At 38.0% G+C, this 16,347-nt stretch overlaps 2 protein-coding genes across 2 annotated transcripts; one reads left to right on the top strand and one right to left on the bottom strand.

The window, feature by feature from the left end:
- Positions 1-1,141: 1,141 nt before the first annotated feature.
- fastkd3 (FAST kinase domains 3) lies at positions 1,142-9,077 on the top strand. Its single transcript, XM_038297949.1, has 7 exons — positions 1,142-1,300; positions 2,074-3,562; positions 4,244-4,329; positions 6,954-7,128; positions 7,211-7,280; positions 8,668-8,782; positions 8,887-9,077. The coding sequence occupies exons 2-7, from the start codon at positions 2,104-2,106 to the stop codon at positions 8,980-8,982; spliced, it is 2,001 nt and encodes a 666-aa protein (XP_038153877.1). The 5' UTR covers positions 1,142-1,300; positions 2,074-2,103; the 3' UTR covers positions 8,983-9,077.
- Positions 9,078-9,216: 139 nt separating this feature from the next.
- Positions 9,217-13,544, bottom strand: chmp5b (charged multivesicular body protein 5b). Its single transcript, XM_038297950.1, has 8 exons — positions 13,384-13,544; positions 12,714-12,818; positions 11,739-11,785; positions 11,559-11,652; positions 11,407-11,478; positions 11,133-11,241; positions 9,645-9,760; positions 9,217-9,560 (listed from the first exon to the last, which is right to left on the bottom strand). Exons 1-8 carry the CDS (start codon positions 13,450-13,452, stop codon positions 9,510-9,512), a joined length of 663 nt encoding a protein of 220 aa, XP_038153878.1. The 5' UTR covers positions 13,453-13,544; the 3' UTR covers positions 9,217-9,509.
- Positions 13,545-16,347: the final 2,803 nt, after the last annotated feature.

Here is a 16,347-nt window from a genome sequence, read left to right as displayed (position 1 = left end):
TATATGGCGATATGTGTGCATATTTGCTAAAACTGCTTCCAGTTGATCATAAAGCCGTATGTTCGGGAAAGAAGCTCGAGGTGGAGAAAAGGCTTGAGAATAGGAAAATGCTAATTTCAACAAAAGTGGCCGGAAATCGAGGAATTGCAGCCTGTCGACAGTAAAGACGAATTTGCCATGTATATATTACAGTCATGGGTACTTGTTGATGGCATTAAAATTGTTTCTAAGAGCATTAAAAAGCATTAAACTATAGTTTCACATTCCTGTATAAGCCCTGTATAAAGTAAGAGAATTTTTGAGAACCTTCAGTGTTGGTTTTCATCAGCAGTAATCTAGATAACTTTGACATAACTGAGACAACAGTGCAAAGGTGCAAGAGTTTGTCCTGCAACCGCCTTATTGCCTGTTCAAGCCCTGGCTCCGGCTTTCAGTGTCAGCAAGTGTCTTTGGCAAGACACGTCCCCTGCATTATCTACTGATGGTGCTCAGAGGACCGGTGTACAGCAGCTTCTATCAGTGAGCCCTAGGGCAGCTGTGACTACAATGTAGCTTGCCACCATCGGTGTATGAGTGACTGATTATTGTTTAAAGCACTGTGATCAAGTCTTCTGACTTTGGGAAGAACGCACAAAAAAACTTCCTTGATTTTCTTCATCCTGTTCAACAGAGCTGGGAATACATACAACTGATCTGTGTACAGGCCTTATACTTTCTGGACCTGCATTATCCACCTCTGCTTGTTTTTAATTTGGCATGACAACACCAAATTTGATAAATAATATAGTTTTATGAGACGCACCTTTTTTCCTAAAAGGTGCTCCATAATGAGCAGTACCAAACGCTATTGAAATGATTCAGAATATAGTCAAAAATATATTTTAAATTAATAAATGTTAATGTTAATCTTCCTACGAAGATCAATTTAATCAGGTTCGAACCACAAATGTTCTGTTGAATTAAATAATATGTACACGGTTTGTTTTTTGTCGCCCTCTAGTGTCTTAAAGATTTAGTGCTGTATTGTGATGCCTTTAGGGACCCCCCTAAAAAATAGGACATAAAACTGTTACAAAACGAGTAACACATTGTAGCAGATAACGTTATATTTGATCTTAGCTGAAAAAAAATTTTTGTATACTTTAAAGCTGCAACGTTTAACCATGTTGTGTGACGGTTCTGCGTTTCGAATTCGTTCAACTATCGAAAGTACTGTTATTTCAGAGGGAGCCAAAACGCAACGCACCCCTAACCGCCGGCGTTGCTAGCATCTCCGCTGTCAGCGGCTGTCCAGGATCAGGTATGGATTTTATTAGCTCCCAGCCTTGTCTCTTATATTTTTGTAACAGTGAATAAAACTATATATCGTAAAGCTTGCTTGTGACAATAACACCGCCCCGAATACTTTTAATTCGACACATACATTTAGACCCAGAGTAGCTAACGCAGCTAGCCGCAGCCCTCAAGGTTGGTTAGTTAAGAGGCACAGAGGAAAAGTTAAGCTAGTTTTAGTCTTCTTATTTGTTTTCTTTAGATTATATTCTGCAAGGTTGAAATAGATAACACGATTTGTAAATTCCTTAAATTGCTGTCATTCTGATTAATTTATTTCTTTCAATAATAATTAATTGATCACAAAGTGAAATTAAATAATACCTTCTTTGCATCAGCTAATGTTTTATGCTTTCCACATCTATAATTATTATTATTACAGCTTAATACAGATGAGTAATATCAGCCTTAGCCTACAACTTTCCACATTGCAAACAAAATCTATATTTTACATGACAGATTAGTTCATGGTGTATGAAGAGGAGGGGGAAAACACACAGTCTGTTTTAAGTTGAACCTCTTATGCTTTTAGCCTCACTGACAAAACCTTTGTAATATAATTCGTTTTTTATGTTTCACTCGCACTAAAAACATTTGTAAATTTGAATTTTGTGACAGTACTGCAGTTAGAGGCCTAAAGAGCTTAAACTGGATCAATGTTTGCTAATTTTTTCCCCACATTTTAGTTTTCCATCTGTTTTTTTTTTTTTTTATATTGACCTTTTGGTTTTCATTTTTTAGCTGGTACTGGGGAGCTCAGAACCAAAACTCATGGCCCTGAAGCTGATTCAGAACCATCGGCTCCTCACACAGCTCAGCAACCATTATTACTTTGCTGAACCTGTTGGCATCAGATTGATCCACACCAGCAGTTTGGGTCGCTCCTCTTGTGTCGCCTGTCGCTGTACATCAGCCGGCCGCTGCTTCCAGAGGCATGGCTGCAGGAAGCTCCAAATGGACTCGAGGACAAGGAGTCTGACCACTATCGTCAGAGAGCGCTCCTTTTTCCCCAGCAGCTCCGTTGGACTCCACAGAGACTCTGAACTTCGTTTTCGTCTGACCCAGCTGCACCGACCCTCAGCCGATGAGGAGCAGGGATTCCGGCTGCAGCTGAAGAGCTGCTCCACCTCCCGGCAGGTCTTCAAGCTGCTGCGCTCAGTGGAGATCCTGTCAGATACTATGGCTGCCGCCTCTCTTCACCGTGTGGCTGACCTGGAGCAGGAGGGCCCCGCTCTGAGAGACCCATCAGTGCTGGCGGATGACACCATCCGGGGCCTGTGCTGCCAGCTTGAGCAGGACTCTGAGCGGCTGACAGAGGCAGGGCTGGTGTCTGCTCTGCATGCATGTACCCGCCTGTTTTTGGATCCCTGGAGCACGCTGATGGTGCGCCTGGTGTCAGAGAGCCAGAATCGACTTGACAGAGGACAGATGACAGTAGGGGAGCTTTGTACCTTCGGCCAGGCCGTGCTGGCCATGGAGGGGCCAGCGTCTGCAATGTTGGAGCAGGCGGTGGCGCAAATTCAGAAGCAGGATCCCAGACAGTGGAGTCTCCCAGACCTTGTCGCCGTCTACAGACTTCTGGAAGGTTGTATGGGTGAAGATGGGAAATACCGTGACTTGTTGAACGCCATGCACACCCATGCAGTAACAGTCACCTCCAGGATGGACCCTGCAGCGGTCAGTGGAGTCCTGAGATCGCTTGTTACTCTGAACCAAATGCAGGCCATGCCTCTTGTGATCGGTCTGTGTAAACAAGCTGTTCGACACGTACCTCACTTCAGTGATGAGGAGCTTACCCACGTGCTGGGTGCTCTCATACACTTCGGCCACAGTGATCACTACTTTGTGGAAGCGATGGAGAAGTATGTCCCCACCATGGCCTTCACCTCCCATCCAGAGACCATATCAAAGGTCACGCAGTTCTTTGGCCGCAGGTGCTTACTTTCCCCGACCGTCTTTGATGCTGTCGCTGAGAGCTTCGTATACCGAGCGGACAGCTACAGCACCAGCCAGGTAGCTAGGCAGATCACGGCCTTTGGGAAGCTGGGTTACCTTCCACCCAACGCCGGCCAGCTGTTCAGGAAAGTAGAATCCATCCTGCACACCCGTTTCTCACAGTTCCAGCCGCGGACGCTGCTCAACCTGCTGCACGCCTGCACCCTGGTCGAGAGGTTCCCTGTCAATTTTGTCGCTAAAGTCTTCAGCAGTTACTTCCTGCAGCAACTACAAGGTGAAATATATTCTCAGTGCATCCATTTAAATTATAATGTAATTAAAATGTAAAATCAGTACTTTGTTTCATGTAGATCTATAAAACAGTGATTTCAAACATCTATATTTGATGGTTTAAATGATTGTGGGGCTAATGAAAAGTGATCACTGACCTTCTTAGACATTTATAAAACATGCTACCAACTAATACCACCATTTTAGTGCTGGATCGGGGCCCTGTCCGATACTGGTATCGCTGCAATACTACTAAATATTTAAGTCTGTTTTACAGTATGTGGACACAGTACTTGTTCTGTGCTCCTTTTACATTTTTTAGTACTTGTAGGTGATCAGGCTGTGGCTCTGTTGAGGAGTAACATTTTTGCCTCTGGTTTTCTGACAGTACTCTTTAGACTTTCTCTGGGGTTTAGATCAGGCCAGTGAAGTGATGGTCATGAAACCACGTATTTATGCTTATTTTGGAATCAGACTTTTATTTTTGTCAATGATTGTCAATCTGCAATACATGATGAGGATTTTTCCCTCAAGAAATAAAATGTAGGTATTTTATTTTCCCAAATCATTATATGAGCAAAAACAGGTGGATGAAATACAGCAAGTAATAAACTTATCCCGCAATGCTCTTAATTAGCCTTTTAATGAAGTTATTCTGATAAAATATCCTCTTTTTCTGGCTTAGATCAGGACATGAGAATCGAACGGGCAGTTCTGGCACAGCTGACTCAGCTCTACATGACCGTGAAGCTGGAATGTCCCTTCTATGAGGTAAAGAGTGTTAAATGCCTGGAGAGTTAAATAACAATAGACAGAAACCTGAATACACTCCCTCCTGTTTAGCTCCAGTGTTGTAGGTTCAGTTCTTTGTTTTCTTACTGTTTTCTTTTTTCTAAAGTTCTGAAAATGAGAAGATGTAACATCATGTTTTTTATTTTATTTTTTTTCATATTGTCAATTCATTAAGATGCTGTGGATTTCATCCATCCTACAGTATGTTTTTAAACCACACAGGTAACAAATTGTAGCATTAAGTAGTAGTTTCATAGTATTTGCAGTTTTTCCATTAATAATCTGATAGCCAAAGGTTACTTAAAGAAGGTTTTTCTTATGAAATTAAAACAGGTGAAACAAAAACTTTTCCACTTGATGTGTTCTGGATAGAGCGTATTGATCAACGGAAAATCTTATATATGTTTATATATACACTCACCGGCCGCTTTATTAGGTACACCTGTCCAACTGCTCGTTAACACTTAATTTCTAAGCAGCCAATCACATGGCGGCAACTCAGTGCATTTAGGCATGTAGACATGGTCAAGACAATCTCCTGCAGTTCAAGCCGAGCATCAGTATGGGGAAGAAAGGTGATTTGAGTGACTTTGAACGTGGCATGATTGTTGGTGCCAGAAGGGCTGGTCTGAGTATTTCAGAAACTGCTGATCTACTGGGATTTTCACGCACAACCATCTCTAGGGTTTACAGAGAATGGTCCGAAAAAGAAAAAACATCCAGTGAGCAGCAGGTCTGTGGGCGGAAATGCCTTGTTGATGCCAGAGGTCAGAGGAGAATGGCCAGACTGGTTCGAGCTGATAGAAGGGCAACAGTGACTCAAATAACCACCCGTTACAACCAAGGTGGGCAGAAGAGCATCTCTGAACGCACAGTACGTCGAACTTTGAGGCAGATGGGCTACAGCAGCAGAAGACCACACCGGGTGCCACTCCTTTCAGCTAAGAACAGGAAACTGAGGCTACAATTTGCACAAGCTCATCGAAATTGGACAATAGAAGATTGGAAAAATGCGGCCTGGTCTGATGAGTCTCGATTTCTGCTGCGACATTCGGATGGTAGGGTCAGAATTTGGCATCTACAACATGAAAGCATGGATCCATCCTGCCTTGTATCAACGGTTCAGGCTGGCGGTGGTGGTGTCATGGTGTGGGGAATATTTTCTTAGCACTCTTTGGGCCCCTTGGTACCAATTGAGCATCGTTGCAACGCCACAGCCTACCTGAGTATTGTTGCTGACCATGTCCATCCCTTTATGATCACAATGTACCCAACTTCTGATGGCTACTTTCAGCAGGATAATGCGCCATGTCATAAAGCTGGAATCATCTCAGACTGGTTTCTTGAACATGACAATGAGTTCACTGTACTCAAATGGCCTCCACAGTCACCAGATCTCAATCCAATAGAGCATCTTTGGGATGTGGTGGAACGAGAGATTCACATCATGGATGTGCAGCCGACAAATCTGCGGCAACTGTGTGATGCCATCATGTCAATATGGACCAAACTCCCTGAGGAATGCTTCCAGCACCTTGTTGAATCTATGCCACGAAGAATTGAGGCAGTTCTGAAGGCAAAAGGGGGTCCAACCCGTTACTAGCATGGGGTACCTAATAAAGTGGCTGGTGAGTGTATATATACCTTGGTCAGGTATATATACCTGATCTAAGTGGGTTGCTCTGTCAGCTAAAGGTATGTTTTCGAGTCTACACTCCAGTAAATAATTAATCAGTGACTAAGTTAGTTGACGATTATTTTAATAATCGATTAATCTGATTGTCTCAGCTCTAATTTCCACAAAAGCCTGTAGTATTAGAAGTGGAAAAGCAGATGTTTGTTATATTTTCCAGAACCATTAAAAAAAAGAAAAAAAAAAGAAACATGGACTAAAAATAAATATAGAATGAATACCTGCTAAATTAAAATTTTCTTCCTGCACAGAAAAATATCCCATTTTATCTGTAAGACGAGGTTAACAAGCCAATATTAGCTGATCAGTCAGTGAGGCTCAGCTACAGTCTGCTGCTCTTAGATAAGTTTAAAATTCAATAATCCAGGATTAATAATCAGGCTGGGAGTGTCTGAAATATTATGGAGCCTAACTTTATTTATTAATTTTTTTGTATTTTCTAACTTTTCCGGCTTTTCTGTCCTTCCTCTCTTCCTTGATTCTGCGTCTCATTCATTATTTTTCACCCTCCTCCCTTTTACCTTCCCCACGTTGTGCCCTATTTCTGTTCCCTTTTTTCAGAAACAGCCATTAAGGTTCAGATTTTCCTACTCCATTAATGATAAAAACTTTTCAAAAACTGCAGTAGCTTTATTTTTGCTAATATTTAATTTTTTCTTCTATCTGTGACAAACATGCTAAGAAGTAAGAAATATGGAAAGGAATAAACACCTTTTAACACCACCCTATTATATCTGGAACCTGATTTTACTGCACAATATTTGAAACATTCTAGCTTATTTAATATAGGATCTAAGCAATTCATTTGCTGTCACCATGCTGTGATCCTCAGTCTCAAAATCGTAGGTTCATTAGCTGAAGATTTGTGACATATTTTCTGTTAAATCATATGTTTTTATCTCAACATCAGGGTCCCCGGCTCCTTCCCAAGTACCGCGTCAAGTCTTTCCTCATGTCCAGCCGCTCCCTTGAGACACCAGTTGATCAGCAGCTGTATAATTCAGTAAAAACTGGACTGGTGGATTTACTGGGAGATCGATCGTTCTTTGGCTCCAAGGTTCTCACGCCGTACTGCTACACTCTGGGTATGCCTTTGTTTTAAGGAGGCTGTTGGCCTAGGGTTTCTCAAGGCTCCTCTTCCAGGAGACTAACCTGTTGTTGTTGTAGATGTGGAGATAAAGCTTGACGAGGAGGGATACGTGCTTCCTGCAAGTCATACTGAAGATGTGTACAAAAGGTAAACAAGTTTCCTATACAGATACTTCATAGTATTTACTCTCCTTACACCTCTCTGCATTTTGTCATGTTATCAAGCAGACCTTTGTGTGTTTTGTTAAAATTGCATATTATCTCCCCAAAAGAAATAGCGTATAACTTTGGAGTTTTAATGAAAAAAAAAGGACTTCTGTCAATATATATTTTCTATATGAAAATCAACAAAATAAAAGCTTAAAAAAAACTCCTCCAGTATAATTTGAAATGCAAAACACGTAAAACATGGAATGTAATTCAGTGACAAACGGAGCGTGTGAACGGAGCGGAGTGCGGCGCAATTCCTACTCCTTGCTTATTGGCCAAGACGCTCCGCTCAAAATCTGCTCCACGCTCACCTTAATTTTACTGCCGCTCTGGCAAAATTGCTCGACGCTGGCTCAGATTTTTGCTTTATGTAATTCTGCCAGGGCCCTGGGATACACGGTGTTTGATTTAATGATGTGACCCATACATGTGTTTTGTCTAATTTAACTGGCTATTTAATTATCGTTTCCCAGCTGTGAACGTAACATCTCGCTCCATTCATGTTGCCCATGTTTCCTATTTAATTATTTATTTATTTTACTAGACTACGTTAAAAAAGGTCACTTCGCATTCCATTGCAAATGAGATAATGGCGTATAATGCATGTATGCATTCCATTTTCACAAACAGGCTCTTACCGAAACGACCACTTTATGTAAACCCATTCTGTATTATGTATAGTTTGTTTTTATTATGTTTTATCCCACTTTTTATCGCACAATATGCAGTCCTAGATTTGGCGATTCCGTGGTAAAGTTGAAACATAGACATATAACATTATAGGCACAGACTACAGCATAGGCATTGGCTTAGGTTTTAAATTAAACATGAATTTAAATAAAGTCGGAGTGAAATCCTTGCTGCAGCCTTTGAATTGAAAACCGCTCTGCACTCCACCATATTTCTTCCGCTCCACTCACATGCACTGGTAACAAATGCTGTAATTATAAACTGTGAGGTATAATAAAATATTGGGAATGCTATATTATTATGAAATAAAACTATAATTCTGTGTCTATTGATGCAGAATATCCTTCCACAGACAATGAAGTTTTGCTCTGCTTGAATATCAACTTTCACACCTTGAGATGGTTTTTATTCTTTCTTTAACCTAAATGTAACTTCATCCTTCCTCCCATTTTTCTGGCAAACCTGTGTGCTGCGTCCCTCTGAGGCCTTCACACGATGGATTTAATTACTCACAACTGTTCTATCACTAATTTGGAGAAAATTGAAAGTTTATTGAAGCAGATCAAATTAAATGCATTTTACATTATTCAGATTTGGAAATAAAAAAAAAAAACAATTGATAATCTGTGTTACAGAATAGCTCTATGCATTGATGGACAGAAGAGATTCACCACTAATATCAGACAGCTGCTTGGAAATGAGGCCATGAAGCAGAGGCATCTGCAGCTGCTGGGTTATGAAGTTGTGCAGGTTAGAACTAAATTTATGTTTCCTTCCCAGCAGAATGGTTGCTTTCTGTGTAGAATGCTGCCTGCTAAACTTTTTTTAATTTTTGATTGTTTCTATTTTTTTAGATTCCTTTTTATGAGTTCGAGAAACTCCCCAAGAGCAGCGTGGTAGAATACCTGCACCAGAAGATCTTCCCTCACACATTCAGGCTGAGCTGGTGATAAGAAACTAAAATGATGTCAACATCCAAACCTTTTTTTTTTTTTTTTTAAAAGAACAGCATATTTATTTTACCAACTAATTGGCTAAAAAAAAACCTAGATGCCTTTTTTTTATACATATATATACATGCATATATGTGTGTGTGTTTTCAGAACTGTGACATATTTAAGTTACCATTAAAGTGGCCTTTTGTATATAAGTGACTGTGTTGAATAATCTCAGACTCAGTTTGGTACCTTTTCAAAAATATAATTTATTGCGTTTTTCTTTTTTAATTCGGAAACTGTACAAAGTTAAGAGAACCCCATTTCTAACCATTATTTAAAGTGGGAGGAGCCCAGTTGAAGAAACAATCTTAAGCTTTAGTTAAAGGGGCCAGATTGCAACTTTCTAATCCATCAGGCAGAAGATACTTTGGTTTTCATTGCAGTGTTCAAAGGCCTGGAGTGTCAGTTGGATAAATACAAACAAGAGAAAAGAATATGATACATGTAAAACTTCCACATCATTTAGTCGAATTGCTCCTTTAAGAAGCGGGAATCTGAGGAAGGCCAAACTCATCCACCAGAACGCCATCCTGAAACCAAAAAAAGTAATTACTGTTATTAAAAAGTTAACAATAAATGAGAAAAAAACTAAAGAAACAGAATCTATCTTGTACCCTGTTGGTGGACCTGTCTCCTGGAACCCCCTCCGGAATGGAGGGAGCAGTCGCAGCCTCATCTAGGTACGAGCTATCGTCATCCATCAAGAGCTCGTCTCCCAGAGCATCCAGCTCTGAAGACAGAAAATCATTGAACCGTCAATCTCATCATAAAGTTAATTACGTCAAAGCATTTATACTTCCAGATTTTGATCTTAAAAAGACCCAAACTCAAATGTTCAACATCAAAGTAAATCCCTCCTAATGAATCCTTGTCATTTGCACATCTATCATCCAGATTAGAGTCCTGCAACGGGTCGGGTACCCGCGGGTCCCCGACGGGTCACCTGCTAAAATGCTTTTTTGCGGGTGAAAAATACATAAATAAAAATAAACGGGTCGGGCGGATATTTTTTTAGTGCGAGCGGGTAGTTGGTGATTTTTTTTTTTTTTATGCGTGTGTGTTGTTATGGACATCATAAATGTTATATTAATCAGGCACTGGGGTCACTCTTGTTGTAGCTTAAAGCCCTGCTGGCCACAGTCAGTGCATACACGTCTGCTGCAGTGTTAATGGCGCTGTTCTGCAGCGCAGCGTACTACAGCCTATTACTTGATGTGTTAACGGGTCGGGTTGCGGGTTAAATATCAACGGGTCGGATTGGGTTCGGATTTGAATTGAAGATATCCTCGGGTGACGGGTCGGGTTCGGTAGTCATTCTTACGGGTTCGGGTTGGTAAAACATGACCCGTGCAGGACTCTAATCCAGATCTGCTTGCAGGTAGACTGGGGCGTATCTCCAGTGGTCACCGAGTAAGAGGCAGGGACAGCCTGGACAGGTTATTCCTGCACATTTTTACTTAAAGAAAGTCCTTTTACAGACCTGGCGTATTTTGACTAATAATAACTTTCCCCTTTTTGATTCCCATGGATGAATAAGGAACAAATACAATAATCTAAGGTTTAAACAAGGATAATATAGGTGGATTCGGGGACCAATGAGTGACTGACTGGATACCAGACATGGGCAATGTGGAGTCAACAAGTCATCTCCATGTCATGTATTTGTTCTACCCAGCCACTGAAGCAGGTGAGTCCATTCTTCAGGTGAGTCCAATCTGCACAGGTTAATTCACGGTGGTTAATTGGCTGGGTAGATTAAATACATGACATGGAAATGACTTGTTGACTCCACATTGCCCATGTCTGCTGGATACATGAACAAAATGGACGAGGAACAGACAACATTTTTGGAATATATGGATACAATGTTTAAACTACAGATTACTAAAAACATTCAGTACAGATTTTCCATACACTTATATTTTTCATATATATCCAGACCGAAAAATACCTTCATTACATTGTAGACTTTTCCAGAGTAGCAAAACTGCTAAATGTTTTCTTCACTAGCGAAATTCCTATAAACTCTTAAAGATTGAGAGGTTTTACTGAATGCAATATTTAGTCTTAATATCCTTTAAATCAGTGTAACCCCCCCTCACCTGCTTCCAAGTCATCCTCATCTATGTCCGGTGTGCCGTAGCTCCTGCTCAGAGACTCCTGGATTTCATTTGCGTCCTCCATCATGTCCTCCAGCTGATCTTGGATATCCTAATATTAACAAATTGAAATATATATGTGTTAATGTATTATACCTGAAGGGAAGTTTGTACAATTACTAAAAATAAAAAAATATTTTAATAAATTAAGGCTATTATTGAAACTTTTTCATTAATTAATTGAGTAACTACTGCATTAAATATCCAAAATGCATACCTCTATCTTATCAATATTCACATTCTTGTATGCTTTCTTCATGTCTTTAAGGCCAATCTTCATGGCATCCACCTGAAAAAACAAAAACGTTCTTTTTAAATATAAACTGGAAAAAGTGTTTGTCTTTAACATTCAGAGGGCAAAATTCTTACTGTGGTTTTAGTGTCTTTGAGGTTCTGGATTGTATAGTTTGCTTGTTCCATGTTGAAGGACTGCTGCATGAGATTATCTCTCTGGCCCTCATACCTGTGGAAATGATAAAAATGATCAAACTGTAAAGTAAAAAGCCCAAAAGTAATATTGGAACAAAAGGGACAGTTTGTTAGACTTACATCCTCTTCTGCTTCAGAACTCTCATGGCCTTTTGCTTCACCATGTTCTAGAGAGAAAAATAAAAATGTATAAAATTATATTGACAGATTACAATGCTGCAAAATGTTTGGATAGGTAAATAATTCCTAAATGTAATCTGACTAGAAATGATCATATATTTAGGACACGAAAAAATTTAAGACATTGTCTGGTTTGTTACTTTTCCCCCCAACAGTAGGTTCCTTGAGAGCAGCAATAAAAAAAAAAAATATCTTCATAAACCTGTAAAGTCAATGATTCAATGCAATCACCTGGGGTTCCTTCAATAAAAAACTTCCTGTATGATTAAGAAATTGCTTTTCTGGGTTGTGAAAGGTGTCCATAAATAAGTAACAAATAAATGTATTTTTTTTATTTCAACGTCACAATTTCTTTTTTCCTTTTCACGCAGGACATTTTCTGTTGCCAGTTTATATATATATATATATATATATATATATATATATATATATATATATATATATATATATATATATATGTATATATATGTATAAAAATCTAAACATGTCACAAAAAGAAAAGCATACAAATGGTATCAAATGCAACTGGAGCTGGTATGGAAAGCCAAAACTGTCACATAAATTGAAAAAGTGGCAAGATCTCTATTCGTAAATTGTGATGCCTGAATTAAATAAATAAACGTTTTTTTTTAAATCCTGGATAAATAATTAAATCGTTAAAAGTACTTAACTATCAAATAAATATTTTTCTTCCTTCCAGAAAAGTTTACATATATATACACACACACCTTAACATGGTGTAACTAAAGGGTGCTTTAAATGAAATCCATTGTTCTCAAATGCTTGTAAGAATTTTGCAATCATGCCTACTGGGTAAATAATTCATGCTCCTTTGTTGCAAGTTGTGTGGATCTAGCGGCTCTTTTTGGTAATTAGTGAAAGGAAAGAAATAACTATTTTCTCAGCTGATTTCACCTTTGAAGGCCCATCTCTCATCTTCTTCATTTGATCCTTGTACTTGACAAGTTCTGCATCAAGTCTGGCGATTTTCTTGTCGATCGACTCCGCCCTGGAATCCACCTACATGGAAAAACAAACATCGCAAAATTTGGGGGTAAACGCGAGATAATCTGACGAGAAATCTCACCTAAATACAACCATACAAATATAATGAAGATAAACTAAATCTGGAATATAGAGTAGTTTGTTCTTTTTCTACTGTCGGCTAAAACAGCTCTGCTTATACACAACAGACCGGTTTAACGAGTTTATTTCAGCTGGCTTTAAAGGAGGAATGACACCCTTTTTTCTTTATTTAGCTCTAAATTAGGTACTTGCTGCTAAACGTACACTTATGTAACGCTGAGTCATTATCCGAACAGGACTATAGAACACTTTTTTTATATCCTGCTTACAAGATTTGATAAAAGGCATTAGGTAAAGTATAAGCACATCAATATTTAACAGAAGTATAATACAAAATACAAAAAACATAAAAAAAAAAAAAAAAACTGTCTAAACATATCTACTAGATGTTAGTTTCTATGTCTAAAGATGGCTAACAGTTAGCTAGCTGTTGGCCAGGTTTGTTTTGTTTACTTAGTTAAGTTAGCCATGGAGAAATAAACTAAATGGTTTCACTTACAGTTCCTATGCAGTCCGTTAGGTTTGGTGGAGGCCCTTTAGGTTTACCGCGGCCAAAAATACGATTCATGTTGGCGATACTACTGTTAAAAGTACCACAACAGTTGCGGAGTCCACAGTTCACCCGAACAAAATAACCCGGAAGAGTGGGGGATGACGTATGAAGAGTCACATGATCATTCAGCCGCACCCACCACGGTCCATCATTTCCCCGTGTTTGTTCTTCTTTTTCTTCTTCGGATCGCAAGCAACTTTAATGTGCATACGGCCACCTACTGTACATGAGTGTGTAACAACATTACTTTACATCGCATTCTATTTTTTTATTTTGTATTCTGTAGATAAATAAATAATGCTTTCCTTCATTTCCCAATATTCCTTTATGACTTCTTCTTTGCCTGTCCTTCCAACCATCCTTCTTAATTTCTCCCTCTCATGTTCATAAGTTTTACAGTTCATCAGTACATGTTCTACATTTTATTTTTCTCCACATCCTTCACATTTATCATTATTTTCTTCCCTATTAAATATAAATTGTCATTTAAATAGATATGACCCACTCCTAATACCCGTGTTTGTTTAATTGTTTCTTTGTTTATTTTCCCAGTGTATGTGTTTAACACTATATTTTCTTATTGACAGACTCATTTATATTGTCCAGGATAAGCCAGGCTGATTAAGAAAGATGTAATGGCCAAATATGAAGAGCAGTGAAAGTTTTAACTGCAGACAAAACCTGACAAAACTATTACTATTATTATTATTTTTGGTAGTAATGTTAGTATAGTTTTTTTTTCTTTTTACTGTTCAGTGTGGTGCTTTTCCATTTCAATTACACTTTAAAGATCAACACTAGATGACACATTTTGCCATCATCTGGGGAAATACCTCTTTTAAAAGTTTGAAACTTTTATTTACTAAATTTATAATCTGTTTTTTGTTTGTTTTTTTTGTTTGTTTGTTTTATCTCCTTTCTGAGCAAAGTATCTATTTCAATTATATGCATTAAATTATACACACTAATTTAGCTTATATACTTGATGATTTCTAATGTTTTTTTTTTTTTCTTCCAAAAGTCTATATTTTCTGGTTTGTAAGTAAATAAAACGGTGTTTTTTTTTTTTGGTTATATTTTGGTGTGCAGGTTTAAGTTCATAAATCAGGAAAATAACTTATACGATGTTAACAGTTGGTGCTTAGGACTCAAATGATAATTTTCCTTCTGTCAAAACCTTCACAAATATATGCAGACTAACTCATCTTAATGCCAGATGGTATTTAGTGTAAGAGCAGTGTGCTAGTCTGAAGAACAAAGCTAACTAAATGTCAAAGAGAGGTGACATCTGCTGAAACAAATGTCATAACTGGGGATTAAAAGAGTTTAGACCGTTGAGACAAAAGAGCTGTTTGGGTATATTGCAGAGCACAATGTTTGGAGAAAGTAAGCACAGCATATTCCTACAAACAAAATCATATCAGCTTTCAGCCAAAGTGGTGGAGGGGTAATGATCTGGGCCCTTTTAATAGCATGCGATCTAGATATCAAAGTGTTCAAAGTGAGGCCTTTTCTTTAAAACTAGACAAGGCTTGAAACATAACCAAATATATCATAACAGTAAATCGACCTTTTCAAGGTTTTGAATAATTATCACTGGAGAGTTCTGAATAGATAAATGTTTGTAAATCTAAACAAAATTCGTCCACCAAAAACAACAAAACAACACACATTTAAAATGATTATCTTAAGCTTTTGAACAATGTTAATCATGACTGCACAGTTTATATTTTGGACAACAACCAAAATAGCTCTGCTGTCAGTATCACTACTTCTTCATCTGAGATTTGGGAGCTTATGTGAAACTTCATTTTGTGAATTTCCTTTTTGCAGTTATGTTTTTGCTGTAACAATCTGTGACCACTAGATGGCACTGCAAGCTCACAATATAAGACATTAAAATAATCACTATAGCACTTTCCTTAGGTCAGGATTGAGTGAGAAGATTCAGTAAGACAAGAAAGCTCTTTTATGAAGCACATTCTGGAACTGGTGTGATGTGCTCTCATTTCTTAGTTTTAGTGAGGATGCTGGCTACAGCATTTTGGATCAGCTGCAGCTGTATGATTGCCTTTTTAGGGAAACATGTGAATAGGACACTGTTGCTGTTATCAATTCAACAAAAAAAGATAATGCATGTGTTAGTTCTTCATGGTTCTACCATAAGAACAGACCACTGGTTTTTATTTTCTGAAGAGATAGACAGGTGCTGCAGTGATGGTGAATAAATAGACAATCATGCTCTACATCCTCAGCTGCTTTAAAAAAACAAACAAAAAAAACCCTTGTGCTCAAATCTAAACATGTCACACACAAAAAAAGCATATAAATGGTATCAAATGCAACTGGAGCTGGTATGGAAAGCCAAAACTGCCAAATAAATTAAAAAAGTGGCAAGATATTTATTTTTGTAAACTGTGATGCCTGAATTGAATAAATACATCGTTTCTGTTAACTATTAAATATGTATTTTTCTTGCTTCCAAAAAAAAAAAAATATATATATATATATATATATATATATATATATATATATATATATATATATATATATATATATATATATAGTATACTAGTATTGTACACTTAAATGCCAGAGGGATTTATACATAATGCGAGATAAGACAGGAGTTCATTTTAAAAGAAAATAACACATTTTGATTTATTAAACTTGCTTTAATTTTGACGACTTCACAGACAGGATCAATACATGTCCTGCATAAATGAATGCAGGTAAATCCAACATACAGCAGATTTAAAGAAAACACACAGAGATCAAAACAAATAGAAAAATATCAAACTGCATCATTCACAGTGAAGCTTCTCTAAATAATATCCTTTTTTTATATTAGAGATGCATTCTTTTTTGGTTTCATTGTATATAACACATATATCAGCCAGGAAATTAGGA

The sequence above is a fragment of the Cyprinodon tularosa genome, unplaced genomic scaffold (genome assembly GCF_016077235.1).
Source record: "Cyprinodon tularosa strain WSP-4 unplaced genomic scaffold, ASM1607723v1 ctg4, whole genome shotgun sequence".
Taxonomy (NCBI): domain Eukaryota; kingdom Metazoa; phylum Chordata; class Actinopteri; order Cyprinodontiformes; family Cyprinodontidae; genus Cyprinodon; species Cyprinodon tularosa.
This window is presented reverse-complemented; position numbering and strand designations above follow the sequence as displayed.